Raw genomic sequence first — 18,128 nt, 5'->3', positions numbered from 1 at the left:
AGCGGCTCCTTGCTTGTGCTTTTTTTCAGATTGAAGAAGAGCTGGCTGCCCTTCAGAAGGAACGCAGCGAGAGAATAAAGTACCTATTGGAAAGGCAAGAGCGAGAGATTGAAACTTTTGACATGGAGAGCCTCAGAATGGGATTTGGGAATTTGGTTACATTAGATTTTCCTAAGGAGGACTATAGATGAGATTAAATTTTTTTGCCATTTACAAAAAAAAAAGAAAAAAAAAGAAAAAAAAAAAGAAAACAGAAAAAAATTCAGACCCTGCAAAACCACATTCCCCATTTTAACGGGCGTTGCTCTCACTCTCTCTCTCTCTTACTCTTACTGACATCGTGTCGGACTAGTGCCTGTTTATTCTTACTCCATCAGGGGCCCCTTCCTCCCCCCGTGTCAACTTTCAGTGCTGGCCAAAACCTGGCCATCTCTTCTATTCATAGTACACGTCACAGTATTGATGTGATTCAAAATGTTTCAGTGAAAACTTTGGAGACAGTTCTAACAAAACAATAAACCAACAACAACAAAAAAGTGGGTATATATTGCTTTAAGCAATCACTCATTACCACCAATCTGTGAAAGTAAAGCAAAAAAATAAAAATAAAAATAATAATAATAATAATAATAATAATAATAATAAATGCCAAGGGGGAGAGAGACACAATATCCGCAGCCTTACACCTTAACTAGCTGCTGCATTATTTTATTTTATTTTATTTTTTTGGTATTTATTCATCAGGAATAAAAAAAAAACAAAGTTTTATTAAAGATTGAAAATTTGATACATTTTACAGAAACTAATTGTGATGTACATATCAGTGGTGACATATTATTACTTTTTTGGGGACGGGGGGGTGGGCGGGGTGAAGAGATCTTGTGATTTTTAAGAACCTGCTGGCAAGAGTTTAACTTGTCTTCAGCATATTCTGATTGTATCATAATCATTTTCTGCTGTTGCAGAGGATGTGAATACACTTAAGGAGCTCACAGAATCCCAGTAGCACAAATTGGGCTTTGGCAAATCGTGTATTTTGTGTATAGAAGGAATTTAAGGAGAGGTATTACTTATTTTCATATTGTATTTTAACTGTTTCTCTGATCAAATTTTTTTACTTCCTCCTCCTATTCCTCCCCACCTTCCTCCTTTTCCAATTCAGTATTTGGAGTTCAACACTGTCTCTCAATCAGATCATCTTGATCTTTTTCTTTATTTCCCTTCCCCTCCCTGAGTCCCATAACTTGGTCATAAATATTGCATTATTCACACTTTCAAACTGTGTATTTTCTTACAATAAAAAATGATGAAAAAAAAAAGGCTTTACTTCTTTTGCATGCACTTTAAAAAACAAAACAAAACATTTTTCAGGTTCCAAGGAAGAGCATGATAACTGTCAGAGCTTTTAATTATATTTGTAAATAAAAGTGTTCATCACATCGCCTTGCTGTGTTATTGTAGCAGGAAGTTTCCCTTCTAGGTTCACCAGTTTGTAATTCAGAGGGAGACCTGCCCTCCAGAAATCATTCTCTGTAGCCCTGGTTGCTTCTTGAAGAAGAGCCATCCAAGACTTTCAGGTAAAGCTGTATCTTCCAAGTTCTTCTACAGGGATGAAGATAATGTTGCACTGTTTGAAGTGGTCAATTGCTCCTTTTTGCCCTTTAGAAAAAGGCACGTGTGCATGCATGTGCACGCACGCACACACACAGACACACACACACACACCAATGTGCCAGTCATACTTAGGCACATACACTGCAGAGAAAGAAGCAAGCTATTAAGGAGAGATTATGACCAAATATGTGAAATGATCCCACTGTAATAGTAGATCCCCTCAAATTCTGATTTCATTAGAATAATTTTATGTACATAACAATGAGGTGATAAAATATAGAACTTTTTTTGTAATGCTTATTTATTTTTTGAGAAAAAGAGAGAGACACAGGCAGGGAAGGGGCAGAGAGAGGGAGACACAGAATCCAAAGCAGGTTCCAGGTTCTGAGCTGTCAGCACAGAGCTTGATGTGGGATTTGAACCTACGGACCATGAGATCCTGACCTGAGCTGAAATCAGATGCTTAACCAACTGAGCCACCCAGGCGCCCCTAAAATATACAACTTCTAATATACAGTTTTGGGGTCAAGACATTTTCAGGAAAATCTCTTATTTTTATGGTCCTAAGTCCTGGACGTTGAAAATTTATCTTTAGCATGATGACCTGAAGATCATTCTTGTGTCCTATGGAATGTTCAGTCATCATTAACAAATGTGACCAGTCATGTTCACTCTGACAGACTAAAGCAGAGAAATATACTCAAAAAATTATAAAATAATTATCAACCATAAAACCTTTGATAATTATCACCCAGTTTCCTAGCAGCTTCATTCATTGAAGTTTCTATATTAGGCACCTCAGAAAATAACACTGGAAAGGGCTGGAAAGAATACTCATAATTGTCCATGAAAAACAGATAACCTGTATTGCATGCTTCTGCTTACTATTTGATGGGACACTACATTAAGCATTTTACAGATGAGGAAACAAGCTCAGACCAAGGGAAAGTGGTGGCCGTGGAGTATGAACTGAGACCTGATTCCAGAACCCACACTCCTAAGCATAGGTCACGCTGCCACTCAGAAGGACATATTATATCATTAGTAAGGCAGAAAAACTTCCCATGGTTTGTTTCATGTCCCTCGGAAGTGAGAAAAAAAAAAAAAAAAAGCCATCTAGCTAGCCTGTGAAAGGGCTTATTTCCAGGAGATTGTAAGTGCTGATCTTTATAAAAGTTCCTCCTCCACAAGTTTGTCGGTGATGTGCCCCAAGGTAGAGTCACCAGAAAGAAGGAATGTGAGTCCCTGCTCCTAACACCTGGAATAGACGGAGTCTTCCACCTCCTAGGACCTACATGAGGAGGCAGTGAGAAGAGACAGGAAGCAGAACGGCAGCAAGAGAACAGGAACAAAAGTGGTGCTAGGGCAGCAGTGGAGAGCCTGGTCCTGTATTCTTCCAGCATATACTAATCTCCCTGGAAAGAAGAAGGTATTGCCGGTTCGTCATATGTATGGTAAGGACTGCTTATGTTTGACTTGCAACTATTCATTCAATGAGTACCTTATAGGTCCGGTACAATGCCAGAAAACATAACATCATAGCATCAGTGTCTCTTAAAAAGGCAAAGATGCTTGCCCTCCTGGAGTTTACATTAAGGGGTAGGAGGAAAATGACAACACAATAATTATAATAAATTACCTTACACAGTCATAAGTGCCATAGAAAAAGGAAAAGGGGAACGATAAGGGGGTACTAAAGTGCCAAGATCATATTTTGCTCATTCACTCAAGAAATAGTTATCGAACATCTGTGTGCCTGGAGGGTGTGGCAGTAAATAGGTCCCTACTCTGTAGGAGCTCATGGTTTAAATCTCCACTGAAACAAGTAAGTCAAGGGACTAGGTTAATCAACAGTGGACTAAGACAAGCCATGACAATTCAAGTGGTAGGTACCACCAGGAGTTGAACTGAAACAATTACAGTCATAGGGAATACCAGACAACACTTACCAGTGATGCTGAATTGAGGAAAAAAAAAAAATTTCTTGAATTTGCCACCATCTGTAATTATGTATCTGTTGAAAAAGCATATTCCAGGGGTGCTTGGGTGGCTCAGTCAGTTAAGGGTCTGACTGTCTTGATTTCAGCTCAGGATCTCACAGTTTGTGAGTTGGAGCCATGCTTTGGGATCTATGCTGACAGTGCAGTACAGAGGCTTGGGAATCTCTCTCCTCCCTCTCTCTGCTCCTCCCTGGCTTGCTTTCTCTTTCTCTTAAGAATAAATAAACTTTAAAAATCCTTGGAGTTAGGGGCGCCTGGATGGCGCAGTCGGTTAAGCGTCCGACTTCAGCCAGGTCACGATCTCGCGGTCCGTGAGTTCAAGCCCCACGTCAGGCTCTGGGCTGATCGCTCGGAGCCTGGAGCCTGTTTCCGATTCTGTGTCTCCCTCTCTCTCTGCCCCTCCCCTGTTCATGCTCTGTCTCTCTCTGTCCCAAAAATAAATAAAAAACGTTAAAAAAAAAAAAAAATCCTTGGAGTTAAAAAAACAAAAACATATTCTGGGGCAAGTGGAAACATGCCCATGTAAGAACACCACATCCCCCTCCAATTTTAATGGAGTAATGTATTTTGTCAAAGAAAGGATAAGGTATAAAAAATACATTTTTATTCTAGTTTGGCATAGTTTGGCATAGTCGCATGCAAGTCTTTTCCACTGATTACAACTAAAAACTAGACCAAACACAAAAGAAACTATCTGAGGACACTAGGGAAAAAAAAAAAAAAGCGTGTGGATTGTGGAAGAGTCACCTAGACAGAGGAATGAAGGTAAAATAAAATCATCCTCAGATGAAGAAAAATTAAGAGAATTTATTGTCAGCAGGCCTACTCTACAAGAAATGCTAAAGGAAGTTCCTCATAGTGAAGGAAAATGATACCAGAAGGAAAAACTTGGATCTCTGGGAACGAAGGAAGAACAACAAATGATAAAAATCTAGATAAATAAAAGACTTTTTCCCATCCTACATTCTTTAAAATATATATATATATATATATATATATATATATATATATATATATATATATATATATATTTGAAAGCAAAAATTTTAACATCATCTACGGAGGGTTTTGATGTATGTAAATGCAATTCATGTGACAACTATAACAAAATTTGGGGGTCAAGGACCCATATGGTTGCCATGCTTCTACTTATTACGTGAAGCTTCTACTTGTTACAAAATGAAGAATTTTGTATTCTTCTAAGCAGATTATGAAAAATTAGGTATGTATATTGTAATTCCTGGAGTAACTACCAAAAACAAAAAGAAAACCTAAAGAGGCATAACAGTCCAAATTCCAATAGGTAAAATATTCAAATAATCCAAAAGAAGGCAGGAAAGGGAAAACAGAGGTATAAAAAGAGGAGCAAACAGAAAACATAACAGGGTCAACCTAAATCCCACCATTAGCAGTAATTACATTAAATATTAGCAGTCTACGGGGTGCCTGGGTGGCTCAGTCGGTTAAGCAGCCATCTCTTGATCTCGGCTCAGGTCATGATCTCACGGTTCATGAGCTTGAGCCTCACATTAGGCTCTGCACTGATGGAGTGGAGCTTGCTTGGGATTCTCTATGTCTCCCTCTCTCTCTGTCCCTCCCCTGCTTGTGTGCTCTCTCTCAAAAGAAACTTAAAAATATATATATTAACGGTCTCTAAATAATCCAGTTAAAATTGACAGAGTGAATTTTTAAAAGGACTATATGCTATCTATAAGAGACAAACTAAATATTAAAGACACAGATAAGGTGAAAGTAAATGATTGGGCCCTGGGGTCTTGTTTTTTGGGAGATTTTTGATTACCAATTCGATTTCTTTACTGGTTATGGGTTTGTTCAACTTTTCTATTCTTGTTTCAGTTTTGGTAGTTTAAATGTTTCTAGGAATTTGCCCATTTCTTCCAGATTGTCATTTTATTGGCGTATAATTGCTCATAATATTCTCTTATTATTGTTTGTATTTCTGCTGTGTTGGTTGTGATCTTTCCTCTTTCATTCTTGATTTTATTTATTTGGTTCCTTTCCTTTTTCTTTTTGATCAAACTGGTGAGGGATTTATCAGTTTTGTTAATTCTTTCAAAGAACAAGCTCCTGGTTTCATTGATCTGTTCTACTGGTTTGTTGTTGTTGTTGTTGTTTGGTTGGTTGGTTTCGATTTCTGCTCTACTTTCTGCCTTTATGTTGGCTTTGTGTTTTATTTGCTATTATTTTTCCAGTTCTTTAAGGTGTAAGGTTAGGTTGTGTATCTGAGACCTTTCTTCCTTCTTTAGGAAGGCCTGGATTGCTATATACTTCTCTCTTATGACCGCCTTTGCTGTGTCCCAGAGGCGTTGGGCTGTGGTGTTATCATTTTCATGGGCTTCCATGTACTTTTTAATTTCCTCTAAAAACTGAGAGCTTTCCCCCTAAGCTCAAGAACATGACAGGGATGTTCACTCTCACCAGTTATTCAACATAGTCTTAGCCTCCAGTCAGACAACACAAAGGAATAAAAGGCATCCAAATTGGCAAGGAGGAAGTCAGACTTTCACTCTTTGCAGATGACATGATACTCTATATGGAAAACCCAAAAGATTCCACCAAAAAACTGCTAGAAATGATCCATGATTTCAACAAAGTCGCAGGATATAAAATCAATGCACAGAAATCAGTTGCATTCCTATATACCAATAATGAAGCCACAGAAAGAGAAATCAAGGAATCAATCCCATTTACAATTGCACCAAAAACCATAAAATACCTAGGAATAAACCTAACCAAAGAGATGAAAAATCTGTACACTGAAAACTATAGAAAGCTTATGAAAGAAATTGAAGAAGACACAAAAAAATGGAAAAAGATTCTCTGCTCCTGGACAGGAAGAACAAATACTGTTAAAATTACCCAAAGCAATCTACATATTCAATGCAATCCCTATCAAAATAACACCAGCATTCCTCACAGAGCTAGAACAAACAACCCTAAAATTTGTATGGAACCAGAAAAGACCCCAAATAATTAAAGCAATCCTGAAAAAGAAAAACAAAGCTAGAGGCATCACAATCCCGGACTTCAAGATGTATTACAAAGCTGTAATCATCAAGACAGTATGGTACTGGCACAAGAACAGACACTCAGATCAATGGAACAGAATAGAGAACCCAGAAATGGACCCACAAACATGGCCAACTAACCTTTGACAAAGCAGGAAAGACTATCCAATGGAATAAAGACAGTCTCTTCAGCAAGTGGTGCTGGGAAAACTGGACAGCGGCATGCAGAAGAATGAACCTGGACCACTTCCTTACACCATACACAAAAATAAACTCAAAATGGATGAAAGACCTAAAGGTAAGACAGGAGGCCATCAAAATCCTAGGGGAGAAAGCAGGCAAAAACCTCTTTGACCTCAGCCACAGCAATTTCTTACTCAGCACATCTATGGAGGAAAGGGAAACAAAAGCAAAAATCAACTATTGGGACCTCATCAAAACAAAAATCTTCTGCACAGCGAAGGAAACAATCAGTGAAACTAAAAGGCAACGGATGGAATGGGACAAGATATTTGCAAATGACATATCAGATAAAGGGTTAGTATCCAAAATCTATAGAGAATTTATGAAACTCAACACCCAAAAAACAAATAATCCAGTGAAGAAATGGGCAAAAGACATGAATAGACAATTCTCCAAAGAAGACATCCAGATGGCTGACAGACACATTAAAAAATGCTCAACATCACTCATCATCAGGGAAATACAAATAAAACCACATGAGATACCACCTCACACCTGTCAGAATGGCTAACATTAACAATTCAGGCAATGACAGATGTTGGTGAGGATGCAGAGAAAGAGGATCTCTTTTGCATTGTTGGTGGGAATGCAAGCTGGTGCAGCCACTCTGGAAAACAGTATGGAGGTTCCTCAAAAAATTAAAAATAGACCTACCCGGGGCGCCTGGGTGGCTCAGTCGGTTAAGCGGCCGGCTTCGGCTCAGGTCATGATCTCGCAGTCCGTGAGTTCGAGCCCCACGTCGGGCTCTGTGCTGACCGCTCAGAGCCTGGAGCCTGTTTCAGATTCTGTGTCTCCCTCTCTCTGACCCTCCCCTGTTCATGCTCTGTCTCTCTCTGTCTCAAAAAAATAAATAAACGTTAAAAATAAAAAATAAAAAATAAAAAAATAAAAATAGACCTACCCTATGACCCAGCAGTAGCACTGCTAGGAATTTACCCAAGGGATACAGGAGTACTGATGCATAGGGGCACTTGTACCCCAATGTTTATAGCAGCACTCTCAACAATAGCCAAATTATGGAAAGAGCCTAAATGTCCATCAACTGATGAATGGATAAAGAAATTATGATTTATATACACAATGGAGTACTACATGGCAATGAGAAAGAATGAAATATGGCCCTTTGTAACAACGTGGATGGAACTGGAGAGTGTGATGCTAAGTGAAATAAGCCATACAGAGAAAGACAGATACCGTATGTTTTCACTCTTATGTGGATCCTGAGAAACTTAACAGAAACCCATGGGGGAGGGGAAGGAAAAAAAAAAAAAAAAGAGGTTAGAGTGGGAGAGAGACAAAGCATAAGAGACTCTTAAGAACTGAAAACAAACTGAGGGTTGATGGGGGGTGGGAGGGAGGAGAGGGTGAGTGATGGGTATTGAAGAGGGCATCTTTTGGGATGAGCACTGGGTGTTATATGGAAACCAATTTGACAATAAATTTCATATATTAAATAAAAAATAAATAAATAGAGGATAAACAACAAAGGAACCATCCAAGCCAAAAGCTTATTCTTTGAAAAGAGCAACCAAATTGACAAATTCCTGGCTAGACTTACCAAGAAAAAACAAATTGCCAGTATCAGGGGTGAATAGGGGAGTTATCATCACACATCCTACAGATATGAAAAGGATAATGAGAGAAAACTATGAATAACTTCATAGCAACAAATTTGACAACCTGAATGAAATACACTTATTTCTTAAAAAACCAACTTAACCAAAATTGACACAAGTAGAAATAGAAACTTAATAGCCCTATATCTTTAAAATTTTTTAATTTGTCATAAAAAGTTTCTTCAAGAAAAAACTTCAATTCCAGACAGTTTCACTAGTGAATTCTATCAACATTCAAGGAAGAAGTAACACAAACCTTACACAATTTTTTTCAAGACATAAAGAAGACAGGATCACTACCCAACTTGTTGTGTGTATATGTAATATCAAAACCTGACAAAGAAGGGGAGAGGGACAGACAAAATAGGTGAAGGGGATTAAAAGGTACAAACTTCCAGTTATAAGTAAGTCATGGAGATGAAAAGTACAGCATAGGAAACACAACAGATGGTGACTACACTTGTGGTAAGCACTGAGTAATGTATAGAATCGTAGAATCACATACACCTAAACCTAATATGACATTGTATATCAACTATACTTCAATAATAAAAAATCTGGAAAGACTTTATCAAAAAAAAAGCAAAATATAAATGAATGTACCTTATAAATATGGATATAAGATTGCTTAATAAAATATTAGCAGATGGAAACTAGCAATATTTTAAAAGATTTGTATTACAGGACGCCTGGGTGGCTCAGTTAGTTGAGATTCTGACTCTTGGTTTCGGCTCAGGTCATGATCTCATGGTTCATGGGTTTGAACCCTGCGTAGGGCTCTGTGCTGACAGTGCAGAGCCTGCTTTGTATTCTCTCCCCCTCTCTCTGTCCCTCCCCCACTCACGTGCTCTCTCTTCCTCTCTCTCTCAAAAATAAACATTAAAAAAAAAGGTTGGTAGTACACAATGAACAAGAAAGGTTTATCTCATAAATACAAAGTTGATTTAACACTTGAAAATCAATGTAATCACTATATTAACAAAATAAGTGGGAAACTCATGAAATCATTTCAGTAGAAGCAGAAAAAGCATTTGGAAAAAGTTCTACATCCATTCATTAAAAAGATAAAAACCAAGAACTCCTAGCAAATTAAGAATAGCAGGAGGGGCGCCTGGGTGTCTCAGTCAGTTGAGTTTCCGACTTCAGCTCAGGTCATGATCACTGGTCCATGATTTAGAGCCCCACATCAGGCTCTGTGCTGACAGCTCAGAGCCTGGAGTCTGCTTCAGAATCTGTGTCTCCCTCTCTCTCTGCCCCTCCCCTGCTCATGCTCTATCTCACTCTCTGTCTCTTTCAAAATAAATAAATATTAAAAACAGACTGAGGGAGGCTACCCCCTATTTCTAAGGTTATAATATCTTTTCCGATGTATTCTTTTCATGCGATCTTCTTGCGCATACACTTGACCTTCTTTGGTTGGGTTGTTGACCTTTTTCTGAATCATTTTTGAGTCTATACCTGTCCTAGACCAGGAAACTAACATACTACCATAATTCCTCATTGATTTTTCAGTCTCTATGAGTGAGAAAGTACTGTGGTTAGCAGAGAAGTCTCAAAGAAAACAGGAGTTTAGAGAGAAAAGAGTAAATTATTAAAACAAAAATTTTTAAACACTTATTTATTTTTGAGAGACTGAGAGAGACAGAGCATGAGCAGGGGAGGGGCCCAGAGAGAGGAAGACACAGAATGTGAAGCAGGCTCCAGGTTCCAAGCTGTCAGCTCAGAGTCTGACATGGGGCTTGAGCCCTCAAACCGTGAAATCATGACCTGATCCGAAGTCAGACGCTTAACAGACTGAGCCACCCAGGCTCCCCTCATCTTAAATACACATAAATACCAAATTATTAAAATGTTTAAAGTTTGAGAAAATCAGTTAAGGGCACGGGGAGAAAAAGGTACTTTCATGTACCATTGACATTGAGTATAAGCATGACATTTTTGGAGGGTGGTTTGTCAGGATCAGGACTAAAAATGTATATACCCTTTGACCTGACTATTTCAATGGTAGAAATTTACTAAATTACTTGCAAAAGCATTTATACATCTAGAAAAATGTTTGTGGACGCACCGTTTATAATAGCAAACTACCAGAAATAATCTAATCACAGTAGGGGAACTAGACTGGTTCTTTACAGAACTCCCATAACAATAGAATATTTGTTCAAAATATAGATGTGAATTGTAGGCACCTTTTAACTAAAGATATACTGCACAGGGGTGCATTAGTTGGGGAAGAAACAGTGCCTAATAATGTATGCTAACATGGGTAGAAAGACCCTAATTTTTAAAGAGGAGATATGTAGATACATGGCTGACCTGGAGATTTAGGTTTCTGAAGAAAGCACAAACTGCTAACTGCTCCTGAAGAACCAGGAAGGTGGAAGGCACTTCTTCCCACGCTGTGTTCCTCGCCTAACCATGGGTGTGCGTTATTTTGCACATTTATTTTTAAGGTCAACAGGATAGTTGTTTTCTTTATAGGACTTTTTGTTTTGCAAATTATTTATTTATATATTTTTTAATTTTTTAAATGTTTAGTTTTGAGAGAGAGAGAGTTTGCGAGCATGAGTGGGGGAGGGGCAGAGAGAGGGAGACAAATCTGAAGCGGGCTCCAGGTTCTGAGCCATCAGCACAGAGACCAACCCAGGGCTCAAACCAATGAACCCTAAGATCATGACCTGAGTCTAAGTTGGATGCTTAACTGACAGCCACCCAGGTGCCCCTTATTTATTTATATATTTTTAAAAGCGTATTTATTTTGAGAGAGGGGGGTTGTGGAAGGACAGAGAGAGAGGGAGATTGAGAATCTCAAGCAGGCTCCACACTATCAAGCGCAGAGACTGCTGCGGGGCTCGAACCTACGAACCGTGAGATCATGACCTGAGCCGAAACCAAGAGTTGGACACTTAATCGATGGAGCCACCCAGGTGCCTGTTTTGCAATTTAAAAATTGAATTTTAAAACCCTGAAGTTAGAAAATAATTACCCTCTTCCTTCCCCCACCCCTCCAGGGAGGACACAAAGCAGCGTTTCCAAGTTTTTTCAGAGAAGGAACTGCAGCAAAAGGTGGGGGCAAGACCCAGCCTCGCTTAGCACATGCCAGGCCCAATCACGACCCCTTCTCCATCACAAACCAGGTCAGTGATGTGGACCTTCAAATATCTCCTTTCCTTTCTTTTTGGTACATTAAGTGGTGTCCAAGTACAAGTGACCCTTGAACAAATGGGTTTCAAAACTGCGTGGGTCCACTTACGTGTGGACTTTTTTCAAGATGGTATGGTACCGTAAATCTATTTTCTCTTCCTTATAATTTTCTTAAGGACATTCTTTTCTCTAGCTTCGTTCATTGTAAGAATATGGTATATAGTGCATAGAAGACACAAAATGTGTTAAGCAATTATTTATGTTATTGGTAAGGCTTCCAGTCAACAGCAGACTATTAATAGTTAAGGTTATGGAGACTGAAAAGTTATACACAGATTTTTAACGCACGGGGCGGGGAGGGGTGCCGCAAACCCTGAAGTTGTTCAAGGGTCAACTGTAACCTCCCCCCAACCCACCCTCCCACCTTTTGGGTACAGATTCCGTATGGATCACAAGTCAGAACAGTGAGAGGTGTAGCCTATTTTTTGGTCATTGTTCCTGTGCCCAACAATACCAAGGGAGAAGGTGTGCCACTGGTTTCACTCACGTGGAGAGAAGCCCTTTTGAAAAACAAAGGTACTTTTTGGGCAAGAGTTGGCCTAAAGCTTTGTGATTTATTTTTTTAAAAACCCTCAAGTTGGAATGGTTACTTTTTTTTTTTTTTAATGTTTATTTATTTTTGAGAGGAAGAGACAGTGTGAGCAGGGGAGGGGCAGAGAGAGGGGGGAGACACAGAATCCGAAGCAGGCTCCAGGCTCTGAGCTGTCAGCACAGAGCCCGATGTGGGGCTCGAACTCACAAACCGTGAGATCATGACCTGAGCCAAAGTTCGACACTTAACCAACTGAGCCACCCAGGAGCCCATGCCCATGGAATGGTTACTTCTGCTGTAGTCTGATGGCACATATACAAGCGTGGATTCTCTGTATGGTCCCTGAATCAAGTCCCGGTCATCAATGCTGGTCAGGGAAAGGGGCTGTCTCTTGACTTCCCACATTTATGAAACCCCATACCCAAAAGGGCAAAATATCTAGAGACCTGATTCATCCACACAATGTTTTTACTTTTATTCAACTATAAGCAAACAGCATAATTAACACAATAGTCCGCAACCCCAGATCGGCTTTTCTTACACAGACGAAGAGTGACCAGTTCAACAGGTAGACAACTTAGGGATTTTTGACAAACTCACTCAGCCCTGTAGTTCATCTAAATGGCAGTGCCTTAACCGCAAAGCAACTCTCCCTATTGCTTTTTCCAATACTGCTATTTCAAGGAGGCAGAGCAGGACACTTACTCCTAGTAAATAGTCTGAGATGTTGGGGGTTAGTGGACACACCAGCCTCTGGCTTTCTTGGTGAGACATGGCCGTGGAAACATGACCCAGAAGTGCCATCATGCACAATTCCAGACTCAGCTCACAAAGGCAGAGGCAACGAATCTTTTTTTTTTTTTTTTTTTTTTTTAAACCTCCCTTCAAGAGTCTTTGATGCTCTGCTCTATTACTAGAAGACCTGGTCTTTTTACCTGAATTTTTTCTTTCTTAAATTCTGGGTTGCTACTCTCATATTAACAATGTGATGACCCCATCCTGGTACCAATATATCCATCACAAAGGAGTTCAAATTTGATCAAAACATAAACTGGGATGTGACTCTCTGAAATTATAAAAGGACAGGCAGAAGGAAAAGTCACTCTAAACCACTATCTGATTGCTCAGGCCTCACCTATGAGGATGGGACACGGGAAAGCAGAGAAATCTACATGCAACACTCAACTTGAGAACACTGCTCCAGACCTCCAGGATGCTTTCTGTCTCCTAGCATTTCCCTACTTCCCAGACAGCTGCTCATAGAGTTTGGGCACATAGTCATCCCATTCAGCTTGGTAACATGTACCGGCCACCGGGGGCCCAAGCTCGTACTTTTTGCGGAAAGACGCCACTTTGAATTTGCCACGGTTGTCTCCAGATCGGTTGCTGAGAATGGGCTCGTCACACTTCAGCGGCCCGTTCTGCTCGTAAACCAGCCAGACGTAGCGGTGAAGGCCTGGAGGGAACATGCATACACAGCTAGGCATCAAGGATGGAGAGGTCACCCATGTTCATGTTCAACGTGCCAAGTGGGAGGGACCCAGCCACCCCACTGACAAGAGGGACACTGAGGACCCGCAGAGGTAGGAGTCAGGACACTCACCTGCTGAAAACCCACTGCAATTGGCATGAAGTCCACAGCTGGCAGCAGGGCCTGGGCCTGGCCCTTGCTCACCCCTCCTACCACCTCTGCCCCCCATTCATCTCATTCTGGGCTCCCAGCCCATCTCCACTGGGACCCGATTGCAAGTCATCTTCCACCACCCCCATCTGAACACCCACTTCACTTCTGCCATAGTAACACTCCTCGAAGAGTCTTACTTTTCAGTTTAGTCTCCTCACTAGAAAGCTCCATAAAGCTATGCTGTTTGTCTAGTTGACCATCTTCACTGCAGGACCTACTCTAGTGCCTGGTAAAACTCACTGCAACCAACTAAGTAGCAAAGATGCTGAAAAACAATTTGTGTTCAAAGGTGCTTATGGGGTCACCTTCATCTGTCAGTCAATATTCATGGACTAAAACAACTATGGTCTAGGCATTTTTTACTATGCATGTTGTACTTTACTAAAAGAATATTTTTTAAAAAGCAAAAGGGAAAAAAAAGTCAGTCACTGAAGCTTTTTTTGCTAATGAGAACACAGCTCCTACTCAAGAGAATTGCTTTATTCTCCAGTGTGTACTTCCCATAATTAAACTGCCTAATTATATAACTGCCCTAGAGAACTTAATCAATCCCTGGAAAAGATGTACCTTTACTTGCCTCTTACGAATACATGAGAGGGCCTGAAGCCATCTGAAGCTTCAGGGTCTACAGATAAAGCATGAGCCTATGGCCAACTGTTCTTGTCGGGAACCTTCCTGTACCTCTTCAGACTAACACGGCTGGACAGTGTTTCCAACCACCTGACTTCCTTATTCCGGCAAATGAAAGCACCCTGTAATGCACAACAGGTGTAACATCTGACTTGGGGAAGTTTCAGTATAGTATTCTCCCTCTCTTTGTAACACAGCACATGTAATCTGTAACATAACACCACACAACATGTGTGCATATCTTTAGTATACTTCTTGCTTCCAAGTCTTTTCAAGAGGATACCACCCTACACTTGCAACAGAAAGGAGCTATAAAGAGATAAAGAAGCCAGTTCTTTATAACGAATTTGGAAACTATGATAACTTCTGAGGTCTTCCATGGGAACTGGCGAAGGCTGAATGTAGAACTCAGATGGGTTAACTGTGTTCCATCCACGTGCAGCAGCATGGCACTGCCACCCCCACCGCCCACCCCTGGAAACTGTTCCAAGCTTTCTGCAACACTGCTTCCTCGGAATGCTTTCACCGACTTCCCTGCATATGATGGCCTAGTGGCTGAGAGGCAATCATTAACAGAGGTGCCATCTGACCAGAACCCAAGGTTCTAGCCACCTGACATCACTGCAGGTCTCAATGTCTCTGGCAGGCAACTGCCTTGGAGGTTGAACTGCACTGCCTGAAAGCCCCACTAGGCTAAGGGATCTCTGAGAACCAAACTAAAACTTGCAGCCCTTTGGGCCACTCCTAATGTGCACCCACTACCCCCGCCTGCCTCACCCCCCAAAGCAGCTTTTACTGACCTGTGCCCTTGGGAGGCCCAGAGCCGACGTAATCAGAGAGGACTGTGCCGCTGCTAATGTCGTTGCCCTTCATGTTGACCACCAGAAAATGGTGCCATTCCCTATAATGAGGAACACAGGACAGTCAACACACAGGAAATTAGTACACTCACTGCACAGTCAGCAAGTGTGCACGAAGCACAGGCTCTGGGCCAGGATGCAGCGATGACACAGACAGTCCTGCTTTCTTGGCCAGCACAAACCTCACCACTCTGCAGAAGAGAGGGCCCGATACCTCCCTCTGAGATTTTCTAGGCAGTATCTGCAAACACTTTCTGGAAAGGGCCAGACAGTAAATGTTTTAGGCTTTGCCGTTCATACTGTCTCTGTCACTATCCAATTCTGTGGCGATAGTGTGAAAGCTGCCATTAACAAGACATAAATAAGTTATCGTGGCCGTGTCCCAACAAAACTTAATATATGAACACTGAAATTTGAATTTCTTGTAGCTTTCACATGCTACAAAGCATTATTCTTTCAATTTCAATCACTTAAAAATGTAAAAACCATTCTTGGCTCATGGGGCTATACAAAAATAGGTATCAGACAGATGTGGCTCTGGGCTAGTTTCTAGACTGCTGCACTAGGGACTGAGAGGTAGGAAATGCACACTCTGGCTTAAGCATGGGTGTGGACATCCCAAACTGGGTCTATTCTCCTGGCACAGCATGCCAGAAAGCACTAGGTCATATTTGGATGACCTGGTGTTCCTGGTGTTCCCCGTCTTTCCCCAACTTGCCTGTATTTGGGGTCCTTCCTGCTGGGAGCATCTGGATCTGTCATGACCAAGGTGTAGAGTTTACTTGGATCAAGGCCATCCCATGCAATACTGGTGGGCCGGTTTTTAACCTGTAGGAAGGAAGCAGTGTGGAGTTAAAAAGTCGGAAATGCAGAAGCCAACACTCTGATTTCAGGTTCCTCAAAGGTAACACACAGTAGATTATTAATAAAAGCTAAAGTTTATTGACTCTGCTGAGAGCCAGGAGCTTACTAATATACATTATTTATTTTAGTCCCAACCACACTACAGGGCTGTTACCCTAGCATGTTATTAACAGAAAGAGGTGGGGTCCGAATTTAAACCCTGCCGCTGACTGAGTCCTCTAAACTCAGGCTGGAATTACATGGTCTGGAATTACAGGCCCTCTAGATTTTGTGACCAGGAGCTTAGCTGGGGCTTGCTAAAGTGCAATCTGAATTAACTGGACACTTAAAAGTGCACAGAAAATGAGAAAGTCCAGGTGGCCCAACTGCATAGTGAGTCTGGGAAAACGTGGGCTGCAGAGAGGCACTTTATTTAAAACAATAAGCTCTGTAAACATCCAACACAGTCCGCTGTCAAAACAGTTTATTCACACCATTGCCCCGGAGCTTCAGGACCGATAACTAGCAAGTGTCTGGCACTCGTTTCTCCGCTTGCAGCAGCCAGGGCCTGGTCTGGTCTCAGGCCGAGGCGTTGGAGGCCAAACGGTAGAACACTGCAGGCTGTTGCCCTCGAGCATTCCAGATGCAGAACGAACTTAGAACTTACCTTCGGGTGGCTTCTTGCTCTTGCCCGCTAAGACAAACGGAGGAATCCGGGGGCGATACCGGTCACCGGTTACATAATGCGTCACATGGCCTCGGGTGGGGCCTCTGCCACCCAAACTGTGGCCTAAAATTCTGGGACCCGAGGGGAGGCTCTGGGGCAGCCGGGGCGACCTCGGCCATCACTTCCCGGGCACCGCCCCCTCCCCGCCCCTGCCCCCAAGGCCCAAGCAGTTTCTGGGCCTAGGCCCCGGCCAACGCCACGAAGTAAGTCCCTGCAAAGTAGATCACTTTCTCCTACAGGCGGAGCCCCGCCCGCCACGTGCTGCGGTCCTGGTGCCCGCAGGTGTCTGCAGGCCTGCAGCGTCGGCACCGCGACCCCCTTCCCTCTGAGGATCCGGCGCACAGAGGCCGGAACATCCTTCCCATCTCCGCCGGGTCCCCTCCCCGGAGGCCTCCAGGCCTGGAGCAGAGACACGCCCGCCGCCCTCGGGTACCTGGGTGGGCGTCAGCACTTTGCCCAGCTCGTCGACCTCCGCCCCCGTGTATTTGACCTGCAGCGGATGCTGCGGCCGCTCGTCCACTTCCTGCAGGCTCAAAGGCCCGGACCACTTGCTGAGGTCGACCGGCATCGCTGAGCCGAGGTGGGCAGACAGCGGAGAAGAGTCGCGGGAGGTAAGGGCACAGGCCTACGACAGCAACTCCCAGCAGTCGGCGAGCTGGCGGGAGGAGGCGCGGGACCAGCAGCCGTGGAGACGCATGCGCCGGAGCCACAGCCTTGCCCTTCCCCTATCCTCCAATCACAAGCGAGGCCCGGCCTACTCTGCTCTCTAATTGGTCAAAACCGGTAGCACGGGGCGTCTCGCGGTCCCAGGTCAATGCAGTAGGTTTTGCCTTTCTTTTTGCGCTGAGGGTAGTTGCTAACCCGCTGCAGTAGCAGATTTCCAAGTTGCTGTGCCTCGATTTGCAGGACTGTTGTATCAAGAAATGCAATTAAACTAGATTTTATATATATATTTATATATGTGTGTGTGTGTATATATACATATGTATGTATATATATATATTTTTTTTTACCATTTTGCATGATTCTTGCTCTATTTTTTAAATACAGAAATGATAAGGCCTTGCTTCTTTTCCCACTTCTTACAGCAAACCTGGTTGCCCTCACCGCCCTTACTTTTTGCGCATGCTCACGTTTTGGTGACTG

The 18,128-nt window shown here is 42.2% G+C and overlaps 2 protein-coding genes across 4 annotated transcripts in view; one reads left to right on the top strand and one right to left on the bottom strand.

The window, feature by feature from the left end:
* TAOK3 (TAO kinase 3) overlaps positions 1–3,861 on the top strand; it is a 185,417-nt gene extending 181,556 nt beyond the window's left edge. For all 3 annotated transcript variants that reach the window (XM_078435737.2, XM_078435739.2, XM_078435738.2), the window contains exon 21: positions 30–3,861. In XM_078435737.2, coding sequence (XP_078291863.1) covers positions 30–191 — 162 coding nt within the window. In that variant the 3' untranslated portion in view covers positions 192–3,861. The remainder of the gene's footprint in view (positions 1–29) is intronic.
* An 8,827-nt stretch (positions 3,862–12,688) lies between these two features.
* On the bottom strand, positions 12,689–17,677 carry PEBP1 (phosphatidylethanolamine binding protein 1). Its single transcript, XM_060611837.3, has 4 exons — positions 17,416–17,677; positions 16,131–16,240; positions 15,353–15,453; positions 12,689–13,694 (listed from the first exon to the last, which is right to left on the bottom strand). The coding sequence occupies exons 1-4, from the start codon at positions 17,548–17,550 to the stop codon at positions 13,477–13,479; spliced, it is 564 nt and encodes a 187-aa protein (XP_060467820.1). The 5' UTR covers positions 17,551–17,677; the 3' UTR covers positions 12,689–13,476.
* Between the last annotated feature and the right edge of the window lie 451 nt (positions 17,678–18,128).

This window comes from Panthera onca, chromosome D3 (genome assembly GCF_046562875.1).
Source record: "Panthera onca isolate mPanOnc1 chromosome D3, mPanOnc1 haplotype 2, whole genome shotgun sequence".
Classification (NCBI taxonomy): Eukaryota; Metazoa; Chordata; class Mammalia; order Carnivora; family Felidae; genus Panthera; species Panthera onca.
The sequence above is the reverse complement of the archived record's forward strand: the minus strand, read 5'-3'. Positions and strand labels throughout refer to the sequence as shown.

Coding starts and splice junctions, on each gene's coding strand:
- PEBP1 (XM_060611837.3), bottom strand. CDS start 17,550: ATGCCGGTCGACCTCAGCAAGTGGTCCGGGCCTTTGAGCCTGCAGGAA. Junction 15,454..16,130: donor AGGAAGGACCCCAAATACAG/GCAAGTTGGGGA, acceptor TCCTCATTATAG/GGAATGGCACCATTTTCTGG. Junction 13,695..15,352: donor TGGGCCTCCCAAGGGCACAG/GTCAGTAAAAGC, acceptor TGTTCCCTCCAG/GCCTTCACCGCTACGTCTGG.